Source organism: Acanthochromis polyacanthus, chromosome 1 (assembly GCF_021347895.1).
Source record: "Acanthochromis polyacanthus isolate Apoly-LR-REF ecotype Palm Island chromosome 1, KAUST_Apoly_ChrSc, whole genome shotgun sequence".
NCBI classification, from domain to species: Eukaryota; Metazoa; Chordata; class Actinopteri; family Pomacentridae; genus Acanthochromis; species Acanthochromis polyacanthus.
The window spans coordinates 36765006-36789382 of NC_067113.1; the positions used below are offsets into that span (position 1 = coordinate 36765006).

The 24377-nt window shown below is 45.4% G+C and overlaps 1 protein-coding gene across 1 annotated transcript in view; it reads left to right on the forward strand.

The window, feature by feature from the left end:
* akap6 (A kinase (PRKA) anchor protein 6) overlaps nucleotides 1-22295 on the forward strand; it is a 176834-nt gene extending 154539 nt beyond the window's left edge. The window contains exons 18-23 of the mRNA XM_051947550.1: nucleotides 3216-3299; nucleotides 3388-3531; nucleotides 9549-12125; nucleotides 14031-14852; nucleotides 15594-15680; nucleotides 19190-22295. Of these exons, the coding sequence (XP_051803510.1) occupies nucleotides 3216-3299; nucleotides 3388-3531; nucleotides 9549-12125; nucleotides 14031-14852; nucleotides 15594-15680; nucleotides 19190-19234 (3759 nt within the window). The 3' untranslated portion in view covers nucleotides 19235-22295. The remainder of the gene's footprint in view (nucleotides 1-3215; nucleotides 3300-3387; nucleotides 3532-9548; nucleotides 12126-14030; nucleotides 14853-15593; nucleotides 15681-19189) is intronic.
* The last annotated feature ends 2082 nt before the right edge of the window (nucleotides 22296-24377 follow it).

The window sequence follows — 24377 nt, forward strand, 5'->3', positions numbered from 1 at the left end:
GGTGCTGGAGAGCGGGTGGCTGGGATTAGCATAAATAGTTTGTGTCTCGGACGTGTTCAGAAGAGGAAGTCTGTCACACACACACACACACACACACACACACACTAATGCATGCATATGTTTGCACACGGCTGCATGGGTAAACAGAGAAACATGCGAACACACACACTGACCTTTGAGTGTGAAACTCATCAGCATGGAGTGATTTATCTCCTGCATTTATTAGACAGCTGAGCCCTGATTGGCTGCTGTCAGTGATTCTGACTTCATGTTAATAAAGTGGAATCAACATAAGTGAACAGAAGAACGAAAGTTTGTTCGTGTCTCAGATGTTTTAAACTTCATCTGGAGGCGTTCCTGCAGCTGCTGGTCATTTTAGAGTTTCTCTTTCAGTTTTTTCTGATGTCAAACAATCTTCTTCTCCTCCAAATATTGAGCAAAATGTCTCAAAACGTTCTCCAACATTTACCCAAAATCACTGTTTGTTTAAAATCATAAAAATGTGTCTTAATGAAGAGAGAGTTTAAAATGACAGAAATTCATCCAAAAATGACTCAACATTTTCTTTCATGACAAAATATTGTCTAAAATGACTGAAAACTTGTGTAAAATGACAAGATTTGTTCAAAATCTGCCTAAAATGACAAAAAAACTACTCTAAAATGACTGAAACGTTTCTGAAATGACAAACATTTATCTAAAATGACCTCAACATGATCCAAAAGGACTAAAAAACAAAATTCAAAATTATTCCAAATTTGCTTAAAATGACAAAATATCAAGTTTTCCTGAAGTTTTTCTTTGCTTTTATGACTGAAAACCAGATTAAAATGATGAAAGATTTGTCTAAAATCTGCTTAGAATGACAAAAAGGATTCCCGACCTTCAAACTTGCATGTTATCATTATTACTGGTATATTCTGCTCCTCTTTAACTGGTTTCTGGTCTCTCTTACTGGTTTCTGGTCTCTCTAACTGGTTTCTGGTCTCTCTTACTGGTTTCTGGTCTCTCTTACTGGTTTCTGGTCTCTCTAACTGGTTTCTGGTCTCTCTCTTACTGGTTTCTGGTCTCTCTAACTGGTTTCTGGTCTCTCTCTTACTGGTTTCTGGTCTCTCTAACTGGTTTCTGGTCTCTCTAACTGGTTTCTGGTCTCTCTCTTACTGGTTTCTGGTCTCTCTCTTACTGGTTTCTGGTCTCTCTCTTACTGGTTTCTGGTCTCTCTAGCTGGTTTCTGGTCTCTCTCTTACTGGTTTCTGGTCTCTCTAACTGGTTTCTGGTCTCTCTTACTGGTTTCTGGTCTCTCTCTTACTGGTTTCTGGTCTCTCTAACTGGTTTCTGGTCTCTCTTACTGGTTTCTGGTCTCTCTCTTACTGGTTTCTCGTCTCTCTAGCTGGTTTCTGGTCTCTCTCTTACTGGTTTCTGGTCTCTCTAACTGGTTTCTGGTCTCTCTTACTGGTTTCTGGTCTCTCTCTTACTGGTTTCTGGTCTCTCTAGCTGGTTTCTGGTCTCTCTCTTACTGGTTTCTGGTCTCTCTAGCTGGTTTCTGGTCTCTCTCTTACTGGTTTCTGGTCTCTAGCTGGTTTCTGGTCTCTCTTACTGGTTTCTGGTCTCTCTAACTGGTTTCTGGTCTCTCTCTAACTGGTTTCTGGTCTCTCTAGCTGGTTTCTGGTCTCTCTCTTACTGGTTTCTGGTCTCTCTAACTGGTTTCTGGTCTCTCTTACTGGTTTCTGGTCTCTCTAACTGGTTTCTGGTCTCTCTTACTGGTTTCTGGTCTCTCTCTTACTGGTTTCTGGTCTCTCTTACTGGTTTCTGGTCTCTCTTACTGGTTTCTGGTCTCTCTCTTACTGGTTTCTGGTCTCTCTAACTGGTTTCTGGTCTCTAGCTGGTTTCTGGTCTCTCTTACTGGTTTCTGGTCTCTCTAACTGGTTTCTGGTCTCTCTTACTGGTTTCTGGTCTCTCTTACTGGTTTCTGGTCTCTCTAGCTGGTTTCTGGTCTCGCTCTTACTGGTTTCTGGTCTCTCTCTTACTGGTTTCTGGTCTCTAGCTGGTTTCTGGTCTTTCTTACTGGTTTCTGGTCTCTCTAGCTGGTTTCTGGTCTCTCTCTTACTGGTTTCTGGTCTCTCTAGCTGGTTTCTGGTCTCTCTCTTACTGGTTTCTGGTCTCTCTAACTGGTTTCTGGTCTCTCTTACTGGTTTCTGGTCTCTCTCTTACTGGTTTCTGGTCTCTCTTACTGGTTTCTGGTCTCTCTAACTGGTTTCTGGTCTCTCTAACTGGTTTCTGGTCTCTCTCTAACTGGTTTCTGGTCTCTCTAACTGGTCTCTGGTCTCTCTTACTGGTTTCTGGTCTCTCTCTAACTGGTTTCTGGTCTCTAGCTGGTTTCTGGTCTCTCTAACTGGTTTCTGGTCTCTCTAACTGGTTTCTGGTCTCTCTTACTGGTTTCTGGTCTCTCTAACTGGTTTCTGGTCTCTCTAACTGGTTTCTGGTCTCTCTTACTGGTTTCTGGTCTCTCTAACTGGTTTCTGGTCTCTCTAACTGGTTTCTGGTCTCTCTAACTGGTTTCTGGTCTCTAACTGGTTTCTGGTCTCTCTAACTGGTTTCTGGTCTCTCTTACTGGTTTCTGGTCTCTCTCTTACTGGTTTCTGGTCTCTCTAGCTGGTTTCTGGTCTCTCTCTTACTGGTTTCTGGTCTCTCTAGCTGGTTTCTGGTCTCTCTCTTACTGGTTTCTGGTCTCTCTCTTACTGGTTTCTGGTCTCTAGCTGGTTTCTGGTCTCTCTTACTGGTTTCTGGTCTCTCTCTTACTGGTTTCTGGTCTCTCTAACTGGTTTCTGGTCTCTCTCTAACTGGTTTCTGGTCTCTCTTACTGGTTTCTGGTCTCTCTCTTACTGGTTTCTGGTCTCTCTAACTGGTTTCTGGTCTCTCTAACTGGTTTCTGGTCTCTCTAACTGGTTTCTGGTCTCTAGCTGGTTTCTGGTCTCTCTAACTGGTTTCTGGTCTCTCTAACTGGTTTCTGGTCTCTCTCTAACTGGTTTCTGGTCTCTCTAACTGGTTTCTGGTCTCTAGCTGGTTTCTGGTCTCTAGCTGGTTTCTGGTCTCTCTTACTGGTTTCTGGTCTCTAACTGGTTTCTGGTCTCTCTAGCTGGTTTCTGGTCTCTCTAACTGGTTTCTGGTCTCTCTAACTGGTTTCTGGTCTCTTTCTCCTCCATGTGGACCTCCAGTCTCTGTGTTCGGAGATCCGATCCCGACGTCGAGGCATCTCTTCGGTCCTGAAGCTCTGCCAGAAGCTGCTGCAGCAGAGTCAGGTGAGGAACACGTTTGTATTCATGTTGTGGGTTCTTCTGCTCTCTGGTGGAGAAGGTTTGGTTCTAACTGTCTCCTGGTCTCCTGCAGACGGGGCCCATGGCGGAGGTGGGCCCTGAGGCCGAGCAGCACCGTGAGGACCTCCAGCTGCTGTCCATCAACCTGGAGCGGCGCTGGGAGGCCATCGTCATGCAGGCGCTGCAGTGGCAGAACCGGCTGAGGAAGCAGCAGCAGGTCGGTTCTGATGGTCCACAGCAGACAGATGGAGCTGAGATTAGAACGTCTCGGTTCCAGAGCAGAACCCAGACGTGATGTTTGACAAATCAGACCAGAGACAAACAAACTTTCTCACAATCAGCAGCAGCTCAGATTCTTCTGTGATTCCAGATAGAAGTAGCAGAAGGACAAAGATGATCAGGTCCAGGAGCTGGTCTGGTTCTTCTTTAGGTCTAGGAACGGTCGGGTTCTGGTCAGACCAGACCAGGTTCTGTAGAGGACCAGAATAGCCTCTGAAATGGGATTTAGAACATGAAAAAGAACGTGGGGATTCAGGTTTCTGTTAGTTAGAAGCTGCTTTTTAGAAGAAAGTTCTGTTTGCATCTCCTGAGGACTTCATCTTCTCCTCCTTCTTCATACCTCCTTAGGAACTTTACTGTGGTGAGTCTCTCATCGAGGTTCTGCTGGTTCTTCTCCCCCTGTCCTCTGGTTCCCAGTAAGATCTTTAAAGATCCAGATTCTGTTCATGTCCAGGTGGATCGTTGTATTATTCGGTTCTAAAGAATCAAACTTCATCCAAAAATAACTCTGATTTGTCCAAGAATTCTCCAGAATGACAGAAATGTCAGGACGATTTAAAAATGATCCAAAATGACAGAAACTGAAGTTAGCAGATTTTTAACATGAAAGAGAAAAACTTTAAAACAAACTATTAGATTTTATGAATTTTATTATTATTGTTGAATTAACATCAATTTGTGTTTAAATGAAGTCAAAGTTGCTTAAAATGACAGATATTCATCCAAAAACTGTGTCTAAAGGGACTTTTTTCCTGGAATTACTCTCAGAAACTTATCTATCATCATAAAAATGTGTCTTAGATGAAGTGAATGCTGTTTAAAATGACAGAAATTCATCCAAAAACAACTCAAAATTTGCTTTTAGGACAAAAAAATGTAATTGAAAGACTGGAAAATGTCTAAAATGACTGAAATTCGTCTGGAATTACACCAAAAAACATCTAAAATCACTTCAAAACGATCAAAAATGATGGAAAACCAGATTAAAATGACAGAAATTTGTCCAAAAAGGATTCAAACTTCACTTGAAATGACAGAATGTGGTCTGAAGTGGTGGTTTTCTGAATGGATGTTCAGGTTTCTGTTCATGTAATGTTGAATTAGTCGTTAGGATCTGTCAGGATTCTCCCTCTGGGCTCATCAGAACGTTTCCTCACTGAAGTCAAACTGAAAGTGTTTGAACATTTAAACCTTCGTGTGCTGCAGATCAGCAGAACAGACGGATGATAATCAACGATCAGAGTTTCCTCACAAACAAACCAGACGAGCTCTCAACACTTTGACAGTTTCCCATCAGAGGCGTGTCTTCAGCAGCATGAAGCCGAGACGACGACGAGTCTGATTAGAAACCGTCTGACGGAGGAAAACATCTGATCTGATCTGAGGAGGAAAGCATTTGATTTGAGGAGATGAAGCTTCTGATATGAGGAGGTTCTGGAGAACACAGAGAGGAGCTCTGATCATCTGATGGAGCTGAAGTTGTTTAGATTCTAAAGGATGCATTCTGATGTAAGGTGAAGAAACGCTAAACTAGACACAGGAAATAACACGAGTTCACAGTAATGAAACTGGAGGAGGTCAGAACACAAAAATGAGACACAAAACGACAACAACTAGACACAAAATGAAAAAAGTGAGAGAAACAGACAAACGAGACAAAACGACAGAAATGAGACACGAAACAACAAAAACGAGACACGAAGACCCCAAAATGACAGAAACAAGCCATAAAACGACAAAGCGAGCCCGTTGAGAAGACGAACATGTGAATCCGCTGCTATCTCTGATTCCATGTAAATGAGTGAATTAAAGCTGCAGGCGTCGGGGGATGAGCTTCCTCACAGCTACCTGAGCGTTCAGCTAATATATGGAAATTATATTTTAGAAACGCTTCCTTCACAATTAGGAAACGTATTTTAGAGGCGAGTTATGAGCAACATATGGAGCTTTTCATTCAGCGCTCACAGTCCCATTGAGCGTGGAGGTGATTTATCTGGTGGTTTGTGGTTCTGGATGGGAGCGGTGACAACCAGCAGCAGCTCCTCCAGCTCCTCCAGCAGCATGAATAATCACCCCGACCTCTCCTTGGGCCTTCCACATGCTAAGCTAACAAATGGGAGCAGTCAGAGCAGAGCTGATGGGAAAAAGTTCCACAGCAGCCGGATCTGTTCATGGAAACAAAACCACCGCCTGAATTCTAACTGAATCTAAAGACAAACTGACAGGAAAACGCATTTGTACCCCCACTGCTCTGAGTTTAATCCTCCCAGGGTCACTTTTTATCGGTATAGGAGGTCCTCCACTTCCATCAGAGTTCTGTTCCTACAGATCTACCTCAGTCCATTTTCACCGTAGTCAGAACTCCATCCAAAATGTAAACAAAGCATCACGACATCCATCAGTTCTTCATAACGTCATGAATACCAACGACTTTCATGCATGTATGAATCATTTTACTAGAAGATAACAGAATGTTGTAATGGACTCATATTGTTGTTGATGTTCAGGTTTCAATGTAAGACTTTTATTGCGAAAATGTCGCTACGAAGACAAGATGTTGGCTAAAATTAGCCTGTTTGGACCAAAACCTCGAAGACAACAACATGAAGTCAGATCTACAGAAACATGGAGATGGTCTGAAGGTTTGTACTGTCAGAAGTCACCTGCTTGGCCGATCAGATGGCCTCTGAACCACAAAGTTCAACAACAAACACAGCAGGAATCTGAGGAAACGACACCTCTCAAAGCTCCAACCGCTTCAGACCGGTTCAGACCGGTTCAGACTGATTCAGACTGGTTCTGACTGGTTCTGACTGGTTCAGACCGGTTCAGACCGGTTCTGACTGGTTCTGACTGGTTCAGACCGGTTCAGACTGGTTCAGACCAGTTCAGACCGGTTCAGACCGGTTCAGATTGGTTCTGGACCAGACCGGTTCAGACTGATTCAGACTGGTTCTGACTGGTTCTGACCGGTTCAGACCGGTTCAGACTGGTTCAGACCAGTTCAGACCGGTTCAGACCGGTTCAGATTGGTTCTGGCCATCGACCTCCACTGCCTCGTTTTCGCTGTTTAGAGCTAACATGCAGCTAACTGCTTCGGAATAAAACATGTTTATCACAAGAAATAAAAAGATTTTCTGAAAAAACAAGCAGGGGAGGAAGAAACAGAGTTTTCCCAGTTCATTATTTTTTAAAATGTTACCTTGGCACCATTCAGGCGAGTCTCTACGTTGTGGGTTACTTCAGGCAGCTAGCGGCTAATTTATAAACTCTAGAAGCTGTTACTTTAATTCGCAGTACAAGGCTAATGAAAGTCATTGTTCAGTTCCAGATTTACCTAATGTCAGTGAACGTGTCATGTTTAGCTAGCTCACCTCTGATTGGCTGAGAGTCAGCAGTAGAGAGAGCTGGGAACGGCGGCTAATTCTAGAGCTAAGTTATGGGGTTTTCCTAGTTATTCTGGCTACGGCCCACAGTATCCTGTGTGAAGGTTCAATAAACCAGCAGAGAACCAGATAAAGTCTCACTCATTCATCACAGAGGGTCACTACAACATGTTGACCTGTTTTTACATCTTCACCCATGTTGGTCGGTGTTTCTGTTCCCAGAGTTTTATTCTAGTTTCACTTGCATGGAGACGACTTTCCTTTTCTTCCAGCATCAGAAGAGTCTGACTTACGCTGGGAGCCATAATGAAGGTAAAAAGTTAGTGAATGCAGCACAATCCAAGGTGGAGTACAACCAGAGAATGGAAACAAAGACGTCTGATAGCGCCGCGTGACGACGTATTCATCCGCTCATCAACTAGTTCCATGTGACCAGTTCTGACGTAACGATGAAACGCTGTAGGTCGATGACACCGTAAATGGAGGACTTCCTATATGAAGCTAAACGTAAAACATTTAAACCATCAAGATGTTTTTTCTGTGATTCCACCTCCACAGACACACATTAATAATCTGATTTTAAGCCAAGTGTTAAATAGGATTCTCTCCCTTACTGGAAAGATTTTACAGATGAAGTCTTTAGCAGATTAATAGAGGCAGATTATTACTTCCAATATTAATACATTTCATTTACAGACTTCTTTCAGAACCCCCATGGACTCAGTACAGAGTAACACAGTTAAAACACATTAACAATATGAACCTTAAAGATTAAAATGTTTAAAAGATGGAAATTTAGCAGTTTGAAAAAAAAAACTGAAGAAGAAAGAGGAATGGAGTCAGAGAGAGTAGGATGGTTTGAACAGGTGGGTTTGAGACGGGGTTTAAAATGGTTCTGATGTCAGGGAGGGAGGTCCAGAGGCTGGAGGTTCTGAAAACCTTCTTTATATGACTGAAAACCAGTTTGAAATGACTGAAAACCAGTTTGAAATGAGCAGGTGAGTCCGGTTGTTTCTGGTTGGTGGACTGGTCAGGGTTAACCCTCTGAATCCCACACAGGTTCTGGTGTTCCTAATAAAACGGCCTCTACTTGTTAATAAACTGTTGTGAAATGATAGAAAAGAGATCAAATATGGTCTGAATTGTGCAGAAGGTTTCCACAGGTCATCAAACGGAGGATTTGATTGGATTATTGTGATTGATGGCCTCTCCTCTCAGAGTTGCGAGTGTTTTTAAAGCTCCGTCCTTATCAGCAGCAGGGAATAAACACACACACACACACACACAGCCAGTTTATTAGATTAATAGGCTATGAATGGCTAATACGAATCACCCCCTCTCTTGTTAACGAGACGCCGAGCAATTTGTATAATTATGTCTGTGGAAGCAGAATTCCTGTGTCTAAGCATATTTTCAGACGGCTTCTGATTACGTATTTACTTTGGGGTTTTCAGCTGCTGCGCTTCTCTCACAAGTCTCTTTGAATTATTCATCGCTTTGTTCCACAGAGGAATAATTTGTGTTGAGATTTATGAGGAATCGCTGGAAGATTCCTCTGGTTTCCAGCCGTCACACGACATGTGGAGGAGAGAGTGTAGCTCAGAGGAAACAGGTTTAAAAGACTCACAGTTTAACTGTCTGGAAGAAGAAGAACAGATCAGAGGACGGTTTCATCTTCATCAGGAAAGATTTCCTCCGGTTGATGGATGTTGGACTCGATAAGCGACGCCTGAAGCTGGAGTTTAGAACCGAGTCTCACATTAAGCCCTGGAAGCAGAGTTTAGTCCCGGTTCTGTCTAAGTTTAAAGTCACTTCTTCAACTAGAACAAAGTGACTTTTTCCAGAGATTTGTCTGTGCTTTTATGACAAAATATTGTCTAAAATGACTTAAAACCACTTTAAAATGACAAGATTTGTCCAATATTTGCTTATAATGACAAAAGATAACCTAAAATGATTCATTTAAAATGTTAGCAGATTGAGCAAAATGTCTCATAACTTTATTGAAAATTAGTCCAAAATCACTCACCATTTGTTTAAAATCATAAAAATGTGTCTTAAATGAAGTGAAAGTTTGCTTTAATGTCAATAAATTGTCTTAAATGGCTGAAACTTTTCTAAAATGGCTCAAAACCAGTTTAAAATGACAACATTTGTCCAAAAATTGCTTAAAATTGCCAAAAAAAAAGAGTCTAAACTGACTGAAACTTGTCTGGAATTATAAAAATTCATCCAGAACTACTTCAAAATCATCAAAAGTGACTGAAAACTAGTTTAAAATGACCAGATGTGTCCAAAATGAGCCCGTATGTTTGGATTTTTATCGTGCAGACTTTACATCAAATATTGGGACCAGAACTTCTTGACAGTCATGTTCCGTCTCTTCTCTGTTCTAGCAGTGATCCGGTTTCTCCTGATTTTAGGTTTTTTCTTGTTGAATATTCCATAAAAGAGCAGAAGATAACCAGAGACAGAAATGATGTTGAAGGTTCTTGTTCAGGTCCAGGTTTGTGTTTTTCTTGAATCTCCTCAGAACCGTTCCAAACGTTCCTGTTTCTTGTGTCTGCAGGTTCCTGGGAGCCTCCTGGAGCCGGGTTTGGTGGACCTCCGTCAGATCAGCCCCATCTCAGCAGGTCCAGTGGCTCCAGCTCCAGAAGACTCCTGGGAGTGGGACGACACCGACATGACCATCACAGAATCAGAACCACCAGAGGAACCCGACCTGAAGCAGAACCTCCCCTCAGAATCAAACCTGCCTTCAGACGGCGCTCCGACCAACAGCAACCAACCCGCTGAGGTCAGAACCGAGGATCCGGCCAATCAGTGTCCAGAGATGGAGTCCAGAACCTCCAGAACCGTCCCCCAGAACAACAACATCTACCAGGTCTTCAGCCTCCACCAGGTGGAGCTCTACCGCCAGCCCCACTTCCCTCAGACCTCCCTGAACAGAACCAAGTCCAAACGGAAGCTCCTGCTGAAGAGCCTCAGCAAAGACTCATCCTTCTCCTCCATCGAGTCTCTTCCAGACCTGCTGGGAGGTCGAGGAGGAGATCGGACCGAGGAGAGCGAAGGAGGAAGAGGAAGCGGCCGGTCGACCAGTCGGAGGTCGGAGTGTGAGAGCGGGATCGTCAGCGACACCGGAGACACCGAGACCACAACCGCCACGGAGGAGGAACATCTGAACGACCACAGGACTGAAGGCCAGAAGAAGGAGAAAGCATGGAGGAGGGAGGAGCTGAGAGGAGAAACCAAGGGAACCAGGGAGGAGGAGAAGAGGAGGAGGACCAGGAGAGGAGGAGAAGCTGTGGAGGTCCTCATCAACGGACGAGGAATCCTCACTCCTGCCGACTCGGACTCGGACTTCGAGGTGGGAGAAGTCAGCGTGGAGTCCTGCAGAGATGTCGGTCAGCTTCCAGGTCTGGAGACGCCTCCTGCTGGGAGGCGCCGGGCCTCCTCTCCTGCTCTGTCCCAGGGCTCCTCCCTGGAGTCCCTCCTGGCTCTCGGCGTTGAGTTATTCCCGTCCAAAGACCCTCTGCAGCGAAGCGCCTCCCTGGAGAGCTGCCTGCTGCCGTGTCGGAGCGCCGACGAGGAGACGGGAGGCCTGGGTGAGCAGAGAGGAGGACACGCTGGAGGAGAACCAGAGAGGAAGAAGAACCCTGAAGCTGTCCCAGGAGAACCCTCCTCTGGGGAGCTGAGCAGGAGAACACTGGATCTCCTGAAGCGTCTGGAGAACATCCAGAGTCCTCTGGAGGCCAAGATGACCCGCAGCGTTTCCGACATGACGCTCCGCAGCACCTCCCCTCAGAGGAGTCGACTTCCTGCGTCTCCTTCTCTCGGTGGTCGTCAGGGTCTTCTGTCCGGAGCTCCGTCCAGGAGAGGACCACCGTCGCTGATCAACGAGAGCTCGGCCACGGCGTCTCTGACGGAGCTCAGCAGCACCGAGGACTCGTCTCTGGGCTCCGAAGTCTTCAGAACCCGGCGCCGGGTCGAGGAGGAGCCTCCCAACGCCAACTCCTGCAGGAAGCGTTGTCACGGTAACAGAGGAGGCGCCGACGAGGCGGACGCGGCGAGTCTCAGCATGGTGGTGAACGTCTCCGCCTGCACCGACGAGGACGAGGACGACAGCGACCTCCTGTCCTCCTCCACGCTCACGCTCACCGAGGAGGAGCTGGGCGTCCGGGACGAGGAGGACGAGGAGGAGGAGCGACTCAGCGGAGCGTCTTCAGCCAACGAGGACGAAGACGACGAGGACGAGGAGGAGATGGAGGGATCCTACGTGCTCGGCTTCGAGTACATGAAGAGGGAGCTGCAGAGCTGGATCAGACCTCCTCGCACCTCCTCCTCCTTCTCCAGAACCGAAGCTGGACTCAGAGACGAGCTGCAGTGTGGAACCAACCTGACCTCCTACTCCTCCCAGAGCAACGAGCAGCGCTGCTTCCTGTCCGGCAGGCTGAAGGACACCAGGACAGAGCAGAGGGAGACAGAGGAGGAGAACCGGAGAAACGCCACCAGGAGCTACATCAGCCAGTTTGTGGATGATGTGGAGAACGGGAACGTGGAGCAGAGCTGCCTGAAGGGGAGGGACGAAGACGAGCTGCTGAGGGAGGAGGCCAGCGTCTTCACCAAGAAAGGAGAACCTCTGAGGGAGGCGTTCGTCTATGCCGGAGACGTCCACCTGGTGGCGAAACAGGAGTCGGACTGCGAGCTCCGCCCCTTCGCCTCCAACCGAGGCTCCTCATTGGTCGGCCAGCTGAGAGGGGAGCTGCCGTGTCACAGCTCCGCCCAGCCGTCGCCTCCGTTGCTGTCTCCGGTAGACGACTGCAGATCCACCAGCAGAACATCTGCAGGAAGGAAGGCCATCACCATCCAGGAGAAGTTCAAGTTCTCCTCCTTCGTGACGGAGGAGACGAAGCAGCAGGTCAGAGACAAAGACTCATCTCCGAAGCCCAGGAGGTGTCTCCATCCTCAGACCTCCTGCTGCTTCTCCTCCACGCCTCACGGCAGCAAGGAGGACGTCCACGGCTTCGTGATGGAGATCATCGACATGACCTCGGTGGCCCTGAAGAGCAAAGAGAACCAGACTGAAGAACCCGACCAGAACGTCCAGGAACCGAGTCCAGCGTCGCTGGCTCAGATCAGAGACAAGGTAGAGTAGAAATGCTCTAAACAGATTAAAAAAAACTCCAACTATGAGACAAAGGAGAATTAAAATGCCCCAAAACAGATTAAAAACTCCAGATGAGGAACCAAAAACATAAAACCTGATCAGAAAATAACAATAAAAATGACCGTTTGTGCCTCTGTGCCTTCAAACAAACCGCAAAATACAGCAAATAGGTTAAATATTCTCATCATTAATGACATTAAAGTCTGTTTCCAGCTTTTATTTTCTCTACATTTGGAGGACGTTTCATCTAGAAGTTCTAATGAGTTCAGTGGGTCGCAGTAATTCAATAAACCGCCTCACAGATCAGAACTTCTAGGATGGAATCAGGATCTTCTCAAAGCTAATCAGTTTATTTCTCAGAAGAAATCAGGCAGAAAACTTTATGTAAAGTGTAAAATATTAATATGTAAATCAGGATTTGATGCTTTGATGCTAAATTATAAATAATGCATAAAACGAATGTCAGGAATACACGGAGTCATTTTTATTTACAGTTTGCTGAGAATGAAACACAAGAGTCCCAATAAAACACAAAGATTCAGACATTTAAGAAGCAGAAAGTTTAAAAAAGCTTCTGTTCAGATGGTTCTGGTTCTGGACCTCAGAGGGTTAAAACGGATCAGAAACTGTTCATTTAAATCAGGGTTAGTGATGATTTGAAGCTGTGGAGCTGCAGGAGGATCTCTGCTGTTTTCTGGGGTTAAAGATGTATTTATTAACTTCATGTCAGAGATTCCATCTGGTGCTGAGAAGTTCACAAGTTTTAGTTTTTTAAAGGAATCGGGTGCAAATGTTTGCTAAAGGAGACATTTTACTGAAATATTCAGATTTGTGTTAGCCTAGCCGCGCTAGCCCCATGTTTCTGACGGCACAAGGGTCTAGGGAAGCTCGACAAGGAGGGAGGCGGCTAAAAGGTTGTCTATCAAATCCCTCTGCAGCAGTTGGGTAGGTATACAACCAATCAGAGCAACGAATAGGCTGACGTAGTTCCTAGAGCACCGGATTGTGGCTAAGTCCCATTAGCTTCCCAACCAGCGGAGCCAACTGGTATATTAAGGATTTGCCATATCCCGTCGGCATAAGTCCAAATACGTCTTTCTTCTCAATGAAACACTTCAGTGCCGTCCTTTGTTTATCTTTCAAGTTGAATTTTAGCTTCAAATCTTTAAGGGCTGTGGCCAAAGCCGAGTCCAAAGATAACTGTTTATTGTTTCCGGTTGTTTCTGTCAGAATCGTCGCGCCTCTGTCGTCACTTAGTTACGCCCGCCTTCTGACTCTACACTTCATGGTGATTGGTCCGGCCAGTTTTAGGAGAATCCAGCCTCCAGCCTTATGGAGGGTAACTAGACCCACCCTGGCAGAGAATTAAATTCATTGCCGTGGGTTGTCTAGCGCGGCTAGGCTAGATTTGTGTATTTAAGGGACAAAAACAGCAGAAATAATTTAATGAAGAAACTGAAAAGAGCCAAACGTTCCGTCAGTCGGAGGAAACAACATCTTCAGGGACTATTTTCAGCTGCGGATGAATCTACCTTTAGTGTTTTAGTCAGATGGTGTCGGATGTTTTCTGTTAGTCTGGATTCTGGGTTCAAATTGTATTTTGTGGGGTTTTTTTTGCAAATAATAAAATGAGACATCAGAAAAGAGTAAATGTCAGAAGTTCATCTTCAGATTTGGTGAATCGTTGACATCTGTGACGTGTTCAAGGACTGTTGGAGATTCAGACGTCTGATGATTCTGTCTCTTTCTAAACTCTGATGATGAATGGAGTCACTGAGGAGGGGTTTTTTTTGTCTTTTTTTTACGATAAAATGTCTTTACACCTCCAGCTGGCCCATCCACACCTCCAGAACTAATCTGGGTTCTACTTCCTGTCTCCTGCAGGTCCTGGAACACGCCCACCGTCCTCTCCACCTGCGTAAAGGTGACTTCTACTCCTACCTGTCCCTGTCCTCTCATGACAGCGACTGTGGAGAAGTCATCCAGTGTTCTGAGGAGAAGAGCTCCACTCCAGCGCCGTACAGCCTCCCGTCCTCCATCCACAGTCCCAGTCCAGACCTGACGGGGGACTCCAGGACCGCCGTTCTGGACCTGGACCAGACCAGTCCGGTTCCATCTCTGCCTCCCAGTCCAGACATCCGGGACGAGGAGACGCTGTTCCCGGCCTGCACTGAGGAGGTCTACCTGGGCCCGCCGCTCTGCTACAGCATGGTTCTGACCAAGAAGGCCCGCCGCCTCCGGAGGGACGGTTCTGATCCCGGCCCAGTTCCTGGATACAACCTACCTGAGACAGGTGAGGCTCTGGGCTACCTGACCGTCCATCTGGACTCCAGCCAGGAGGACTTCCAGGCCTCAGAGGAGCCTCAGGGCCCCGGATCAGAACCTCCTGCCTCCTGTGGCGGTGAGCGGCGAGGAGCTGTGGCTGTCAGCAGGCAGCAGAGCGGGAACCCGGCTCCTTATCTTAATCCCTGGGCTCGTGTCGGGCCGATAGACTCCTACCGGCGTTCAGCAGATACTCCAGCGCTCCAATCCAATAACGGCGCCGTAATGACCCAGATAAGAGTCCGCAGCGCCGCCACAAATCCCCCCAAAGAGCCGCCCGCCGGCGTTAATCCCCAAATGAAGCGCCGGCCGATGGGAGGCGATAAGGAGGAGGGGCAGCGGGGCAGGAAGGGGCGGAGCCTCCCACTGCAGGACGCCAGCCAGGTGAGTGTATTAGCCGCCAGTATCTCGGGACATTATACAGCCCACGATACGCTCCTCTCTGCTCCAGGTATTAGTCCCAGCCCAGGCTGTGCTGCATGCATGTAATGAGCCTCATTTCCATTTCAGAGGTGGATAAACGCTGATAGCAGGAGCAGAATGGAAACACTGCTTCTGTGGATTCTCCTCCAGTTATTCCTCCTCCTCCTCCTCCTCCTCCTCCTCCAGGGGTAGAGGAGGTTCTGCAGACTCCTCATTTTCCAGGAGGAGGTCCATCAGCATACCGCCTATCTACAGTCATGTTTCATTAGGATTCATCAGCTGAGAGCTTCTCTTCCTTCATTGCTGAATTAGCGACTTTCTTTAACTTTTCTATTTCTTCATGCAAATGAGCCCAAAGCAGCTCCAGAGCCTCTTTATTTACCGCACAACACACAGGCAGGAACACCAGAACCACGGGAGCAGCAAGAGGAGGAGCAGCAGGAGGAGGAGGAGGAGGAGGAGGAGGAGCAGCAGGAGGAGGAGGAGGAGGAACTGTAGGAGGAGCAGCAGGAGGAGGAGGAGGAGGAGGAGGAGGAACTGTAGGAGGAGCAGCAGGAGGAGGAGGAGGAGGAACTGTAGGAGGAGCAGCAGGAGGAGCAGATTTAAACTCAGAGAATCAAACAGGATAAACTGGATGTTAAAGACGTCTCTGCAGCTATTGAACATCTTTCTCCTGTTTCTGTCCAACCTTTTCTCTCTCAGGTGAACTCAGCTGTCAATCACACCTCCAGATCATCACAGGGGCGGAGCCAAGCCTCAGTGAGACCGCCCACCTCTAGGACTGTCACGGTGAGTCAGCACGATAAAAAACTTCCACAACTACAGAAAAAACCCGCAGGAAACGTCCGACATTAAAAAAATGCAACAAACGTCCGACACGACAAAAGAATCACAAAAACATCCAAAATTACAAAAAATGCAAAGAATGTCCGACATGACAAAAAAACGCAACAAACGTCCAACATCCTGAAAACCACGATAAACGTCCCACATGGTTCTGTAGAGCAGGATTCTCTGTCGTTGTTCCTCCTGCTGCTGCTCTGACAGACACAAAACGACACAAACTGACAAAAACGTGAGACAAAACAACTCACAAATAAGACAAAAGCAAGAGACACAACAAAAGACACACAAAGCCACAAATAGAGACAAAACGACAAAATGGCAAAAAAAAATGAGACACTAAACAACACAAGAAAGAAAATGACAAAAACCAAACAAACCCACATGAACCAGTCTGAAGGAACGTGCTGTACAACAGACACACACAGTCATCATTTAATCAGTAAATTCATACCTGGATCTGTGACTGTCTTCCAGCTGGAGCTGCACCACTCTTTATTATTATTTATAATAATGTAATATATTCTTAGTGTCTGTAATTATAAAGTGGAGCTGCTGGACTGTTACTGTGTTTCTCATCATATTTTATGTTTTTAAAATGAAACCAAAGCAGGAAGCTGCAGAATACGAACAAAGACCAACACTGACACAATCACAGTGTGTGTTACAGTGTGTGTCTTAGTGTGTTTGTTTTAGTGTGTTTTTGTGTGTGTTTCAGTGTGTGTGTTATCATGTGTGTTACACTGTGTGTTTTACTGTGTTTTAATGTGTGGGTTTTAATATGTTTTAGTGTGTCTTACTGTGTGTTTTAGTGTGTGTCTTAGTGTGTGTTTTACTGTTTTTTTGTGTGTGTGGCCCTATGGCTGCCTCCAGGGCGAAACAAACCCTCCTGCCCCCGTCCTCAAACACACAAACCTGCAGCAGCACACACACCCCGGGGGCAGAGCAGGTGAGTCCAGGTAGAAGCTCTGACAGCCCAACAGCTGCAGGTTAGACACACACACACTGAAACACACACACTGAAACACACACACACTGAAACACACACACACATGTAGAGCAGCGACAGAGGACACACACACATGCACACGTCATGTCAGTGATGCGTACAGCTGGTCCTGACCCGACGGCGAGGCCCGGTCCATCCCACCTGTTCACACACTGAACACACACACACACACACACACACACACACACACACACACACACACACACACACGCGGTGCAATTAAAGCAATGGTGCTGCGGCTGATGATGCGCGCTGTGACCCAGACAGCAGAAGGTCTGCAGATAAACTCTGGAGACTCAGATCAGGCTGCAGCTCCTCGCTCTCCAAGTTTCACAGAAAACACAGAAACAAACATCAGCAGCAGAATCTGGAGCAGAATATAAATGTAGGAATAAGACACGTCACCCAAATACGACAGGAAGCTACCCACAATGCCCTGCTTCTACCTCAGACATCAGCTGTAAAACTGAAGGAACAGCAAACAGAAACATGTCTACAGTGCCTATAGATGTCATTTTATTCACTTTTTTAGGTATTTATAGAGGCAGAAAAAAATGGTAAAATAAAATGTAAGAATCCTGTAAATGACAGATTTTTAAATCTAATGATCTGATTTCATCCAGTTGGAAGCATTTTCCTGACGGTAAACTTTCACTGACAGTCACAAAGTTATTAGTGTGTTTTCCCATCATGTCACTGAAGCTGACTTCAAATATTTACTGGACCAGGGGTGTCCACCATGAGGCCCGTGGTCCAAAAGTGGTCCTCCAGAGGGTTCAACATGAGGCCCGTGGACCAAAAGTGGTCCTCCAGAGGGTCCAACATGAGGCCCGTGGTCCAAAAGTGGTCCTCCAGAGGGTCCAACATGAGGCCCGTGATCCAAAAGTGGTCCTCCAGAGGGTCCAACATGAGGCCCGTGGTCCAAAAGCGGTCCTCCAGAGGGTCCAACATGAGGCCCGTGGACCAAAAGAGGTCCTCCAGAGGGTCCAACATGAGGCCCGTGGTCCAAAAGCGGTCCTCCAGAGGGTCCAACATGAGGCCCGTGGACCAAAAGTGGTCCTCCAGAGGGTCCAACATGAGGCCCGTGGTCCAAAAGCGGTCCTCCAGAGGGTCCAACATGAGGCCCGTGGACCAAAAGCGGTCCTCCAGAGGGTCCAACATGAGGCCCGTGGACCAAAAGAGGTCCTCCAGAGGGTCCAACATGAGGCCCGTGGTCCAAAAGTGGTCCTCCAGAGGGTCCAACATGAGGCCCGTGGTCCAAAAGCGGTCCTCCAGAGGGTCCAACATGAGGCCCGTGGACCAAAAGCGGTCCTCCAGAGGGTCCAACATGAGGCCCGTGGACCAAAAGCGGTCCTCCAGAGGGTCCAACATGAGGCCCGTGGTCCAAAAGAGGTCCTCCAGAGGGTCCAACATGAGGCCCGTGGACCAAAAGCGGTCCTCCAGAGGGTCCAACATGAGGCCCGTGGTCCAAAAGCGGTCCTCCAGAGGGTCCAACATGAGGCCCGTGGACCAAAAGCGGTCCTCCAGAGGGTCCAACATGAGGCCCGTGGACCAAAAGCGGTCCTCCAGAGGGTCCAACATGAGGCCCGTGGACCAAAAGCGGTCCTCCAGAGGGTCCAACATGAGGCCCGTGGTCCAAAAGCGGTCCTCCAGAGGGTCCAACATGAGGCCCGTGGACCAAAAGCGGTCCTCCAGAGGGTCCAACATGAGGCCCGTGGACCAAAAGCGGTCCTCCAGAGGGTCCAACATGAGGCCCGTGGACCAAAAGCGGTCCTCCAGAGGGTCCAACATGAGGCCCGTGGACCAAAAGTGGTCCTCCAGAGGGTCCAATCCGGCCCTCAAAGTGTAAAAATTCCAGAGAAGACATTAACTGCAGATTGTAAATTAGTAAAACTATAAATTTAAAATCATTTCTAGACCATGACAAGTTGTTTGGATCAGAAAGTAAAATACTAGATTGTTCTTTGTTCTTTTGTGTCTCATTTTTGTAATATTTTGTCTTAAACTTGTTGTTTTTTGTCTTCTTTTGTGGTTGTGATCCTCCAGTGGTTCAGCTCCAGGTCACTAAATGTTGTGTTCCTTTGTAGACACTCTGTGATCTGGAAGTTGTAATGTAGAAATGATGAACTGAGGAGAAATGCTGATGAAACTGAATTTATTTTTCTGAATAAATTTCAGGTTGTTTGTGATGTTTAGTAAAAAGATAATTCTTTAAATGTGAACATTTTTGTACTAAAACAAAGGAACCAGTAGGAGTTGTGGTTATTTAGAGGTTACTATGCTGTGGTTTTACTGGTTTTACTGGTTTTACCGGTCCAGTCCACTGGAGATCAGACTAGACTGGATGTAGAACCTGGACTAAGATGAGTTTGACCCTCCTGGTCTGGAAGATAACCAACATCTCGTTTCCATCAGAACTAACTGGTTCCTTCTGTTCCTCCTTCAGAGACCCTCCATGGTGGCTTCAGGAGCCTCCAGGATCCATCTCTAAGGATCTCTATCGTCTCCTCCCCACAGAGCTGATCTCTCTCTGGGTTCCTCCAGGTTCCTCCAGGTTCCTCCTTCCATCTGTGGACTGGAGGTTTCAGAGACTCTGCTGGGATCAGATCATCTGGATGTGAGGGTTTATGGAGCTGCTGTTTAACTGGATGTTCAGAAGGATTTAATAATTATAATAACGTAGTGAAATAATATCCGACCACTTTATCCACTGATTGTTAGAATTAAAACAGAAGAAACTGTTTATTCCACTGAGTCACATTCATGTTGGATTTGTTGCATAAAACTGGACTTTTTATTATTTTTTTTAAACTTTTGTTTTCGGCTGGTTCAGTCTACAACAGGTTAAATGAATAGGATTAATAGGACTATTTATTATTAACTAATGAGGCTTATTTGAGATCCTTTCTGATGTTTGATGGACGCTGGTTTCTCAAAGACGTTGTCTGGTTCCTCTTCAACTCCTAAATCCATCTGAATTCAAATGAAAGATAAATCTGAAGCTACTCAAAGATAAAAACTCCAGAATCAGAATTAAGAACTGTTCTTCAGCTGTCAGTGTTTCCTGATGCTTCTTTACAGTTTTCATCGTGGAAATATCTCAGAACAAACCACAGAAACCAGATAAAGGGTGTCTAGCTGCAGTTCAGGCAGTCGGACGGTTTGTTTCTCGGTAATTAAAGCAGCATGAGGTGAATTTTCCTCCCTTTATTCCATCAGCTGGTCCCACTATTCTCAGTTTGGCTTCACAGAGAACCTTAAACTCACTGCTGGGTTACTTTCAGTCTGTTTTAAAACCTTCTTAGTTTTTTCTGTGATCTTCTACCTCAGTATTGTTCTGCCTCCACCTCCCATCTTTGCATGAGTTTCTAGAACTTCCTGTAATCTCACCATAGAAAACCTAAAAGTTGCTGCAGCGTCGTAGCACGAGTAGCGCTTTGTTACGTCCTGGAGGTGAAAAGACGTCTGAGTTTAAACCTGCTGCTGTTTCTGATGAACTCAGTCTGAGCTACAGAACCAAACTGGCTCAAAGACCAACACCACTGGAAGCGAAGAATAGGTCAAAGAGGGTTAGGATTGGAAGGGTTAGGGTTTAAGGTTGGAGGGTTAGGGTTAGTTTTAGGGTTTAAGAGGTAGCGTTAATGGTTGAAGGATGTTGATGTTAGGGTTAGTAGGGTTAGAGTTAAGGGGTTTAAGGTTGGACAGTTAGAGTTAGTTTTAAGGTTAAAGACTGGAGGAAGATGATGTTTCCTGATACGAAGACGCCTCATCTGGAAATCTGGCATTAAGAGGAACGTCCCTGTCACCAAAAATTAGTTCAAAGAAGGTTAGCCTTTGGTAATTAGCGTCAGGGTTAGATTTAAAGGTTGGAGGAAGTCAGTGTTGGCTGACATGAAGATGCCTGGTCAGGATTTACAGGTGCATCATCACTGTGGAGACAAAAGATGCTAGAAGGGAAGTTAGTATAAAACGACTAATAGTATGTTACAATCAGCTGGCAAAAGTATGTGGACAGCTGATATGGTGTTCAGACCAATACTGTCCAAATACTTGTGGTCTCATTCTGTATAAACTTGACTTTGATCAGAGAAGTCAACAGGTTTATTATTCTGGATTTATAGTAGAATTTAGAGCTGAAGTTAATTAAATAAAACATGATGATTCCTGTAGCATGATGATGTTTAGTTCCCCAGTAAACGTTCAGTAAACGTAAAATACTTCTGACAGTGGTGAAAACAGGTTCTATTCCTCCAGATATAATGGGTTCATCCTAGAACTTCCTCTTTCTTTCAGCCAACTAATCAACCTACAGACGACTAAAACTGATTGAACAAGACTGAAGAAGTTCTGAGGATCTGAAGACTAAAAGTTCCACCTCAGGCTGGTAGACTTTAAAGCTCTCATTCATCTCTACAGTCAAACTGTGGAATCCAGCGTCACCAAACCTGTTAATGTCCTCAGAAACAAAAAAACAAAGGAGATAATTCTCTTTATTTAATGTCTGACGCTGTTACTGTTCTAGAAATGAACCAACATCCTTAAAGCATCCAAACTTCTTTAGGAGGTCAGAAACTCCTGATCTGAGCTGAAGAATGGATTTAATGATCTCCAGCTGGTTGAGAAACGAGCTCAACTCTGTTTGGATTTCAGGATTCAAACCTTTAAACTTGTTTGAACTGGTTTGAACCTTTTACCCAAAAACCTCCAAATCCAGGTTCCTTGCTCAGATTTAGTTAAATTTGGTCCAAAATTGGAGGAAATTCTGATAAAAGCAACAGCTTCTGGGTGTTTAACTCCAAATGTTCCACCTTTACAAACGCCTGAGAGTTTCATGGATCTCTGTAGATATTATTTAATGTTTGAAGCACACATTCAGGCTGCCTTCATCACTAACTAGTCAACTCTAAATCCATCTTCTGCAGCTGAACTGAACTTGATGAACCGATGCATCTTTTTGATGTTCCCTGGGTTCTGTCTGGAAGGTCTGGTGGCCTTCAGCTTGGTTATAGGAACATGGCTGCTTCTCCTCCTGTCTGCTGTGGAGGAGAATCTTTCTTCTGTTTGCTGTCAGGTGAAGCAGAACAACTAAAGGTATCTAATCTATGCAACACGACCAAAGCTGAGGAGGTGTTGTGTAGACGTGAAGGTCTGCTGACTATTAATCTGCTGTATGGAAGTTCACCACTGGCTCATTTTTTACTTTCTAGACTCTGAGATGAAGGTTAGTGGAGGTCTGGGTTGGTGTGAGATCTTTAAACTATAAATGTGTGCCTTGCTCTACTGTTACTCCTCCTACCTTTTTCACTTCAACCACTGCTTTCCCAGCTAGAAGACCTGAAGGATGGGAGGACAGGGTGAAAGCTGAAGCTGAGCTGGTGTAAATATGTAAAGGAGTGAGCCGGAGGGATGCTTGGTGTTTGTGTTTCTCTGTGATCTGTGATGTGGAATATCTTTACTGTTCGTGTCGCCATAAAGAGCTCGACTGCATGGTTCCTGCTACTGCGATGTAAAGCCGACTGTTGAAGAATAAATGTCATTTACTGGAAAAACAAGCACAGGAGTGGCTTCTTGTCTGGATTAGACTGAGAATCTGGTGTTTTTAACCACTGTGACAGAGAAAACAGACAAACAGCAGAATTGTTCTGTAAATATTATGAGGAAAATACAGGTCATTGACTTACGTCAGAGTTCTGTTCCTACAGATTGATGGAAGTCCATTTCCGCCGTTAGTCTGAACTTCCGTGAAAATATAAACAAATCCGTTCCGTGCATCACAATATCCATCAGTTCTTCATAAAGTCATGAATACCAATGACTTTGATGCATGTATGAATCATTTTACTAGAAGATAACAGAACATGTTGACCTGTTTTTACAACCTGAGCGTTTTATTCTGTCTAACTTCACTTCCATGGAGACGGCTTTCCTTTTCTTCCAGCATCAGAAGAGTCTGACTTACACTGGGAGCCATAATGAAGGTAAAAAGTTAGTGAATGCAGCACAATCCAAGGTGGAGTACAACCAGAGAATGGAAACAAAGACGTCTGATAGCGCTGCATGACGACGTATTCATCCACTCATCAACTAGTTCCATGTGACCAGTTCTGATGAAACGATGAAACGCTGTAAGTCGAGGACGCCGTAAACCGAGGACCTCCTGTATTCTGAACTTTCTGCACAAACTCAAACCCTCTCAAAGACGTGTTTGACATGATCAGTAACAATATTTTATATTGATAAATGCTGAAGTTCATTCTGTCACATTTTTCTTCACATTGTGTTACGATCCAGCCGCTAGGGCCAGCTGGGAGGAACAAAAACATCCAGATGGAGATGGTTTACATAAAGTGGTTTATTGCTCAGTGACAAGTTGAATATAATAATTATCTAGCAAGAAAAACAAGATGGTGAATGTTCCTAACTCAAAGAACCAAACCAAAGACTAACAGTTCTTAAATTAGCGAAACACAAACAAAAGCAACCAAACTCCTTAGCCAGACCTAAACACAGCAGCAGCACCCACCAAACAACACAAACTAATACAAACCAGTGAACAGTGTACAGAACTAACTAAACAACACTGGTGTTTCTGAACACAGGACACCAATCAAACAGCTTCTCAGCACAGTTAGCAGACTGCTAACAGTAGCTATAGTCTCTACTAAGACAGGTAGCTCCTCACTGAAATAACAGCCGCTAACAGAAGCTCTAATTTCGCCCCTCAGTGGCTGCAGTTGGTTGCAGATTTACCCTCTCCAGGTGTGGTGATGGCTGTGGCCGGTTGGCTGAAGCCAGTGAGAACTGGGCGGTGGTCCAATCAGGAAGGTCGGGAGGCGGGGAGAACAAGGCTGGAGTATAGATCTTCTACTCCAGACTCATCAGCTGAGATGAACAGCTGGAGTTCTGGAGAGGCTCTGAAACCGACACAAGTGGACCGAGACAGAACATCTCCACATGCAAAGACCCAGAAGAAATCCACCCCAGAAACAAGACGGCAAACAATCACCTGTAGCCTTAACACAGCGTAAGTTTTACTTCATGACATCACTCGTTTTTGGCTCCATTCATTGGTCGGCTCTAGTAGAGAGCGGTCGTTCTGGATCTCGAGGACGTTTTCCATCCCATAATCCAGTATTAAACCCTAAAACATCAGCAGCGTGGAAATGTTCTTGTCCTGAGACCAAATCTATAAAAACTAAGAGAACTGAATGATTAAAATATTTTAAATACCAAATAAATCTGGAGTTCCCCTAAGATGCCATTTTTCTGTTTTACCCCCGATGACCAAACTCAAATAAAACAGAATCTCATTTTTTGGTTTTATTTTTTCATTCATGTCTCTGTAATTGTGGGAACATTTTTTAATCAACATAATATTTTAAATAAATATTGTTCATGGAACATGTCCCACATGTTAGCAGAACCTGATGATGACGTTTCTGTCATTTGTGTCTCATTTTTGTTGTTTTCTGTCTCATTTTTTTTCATTTTGTCTCATTTTTGTCATTTTGTGTCTCATTTCTGTCATCTTCTGTCTTTTTTTGTCATTTTCTGTCTTTTTAATTGTTTTTGTCTTTTAGTCATTTCCATTCTCCATCAGTGTTCCTACAGAATGTGTAGATCAAAGCTATGTC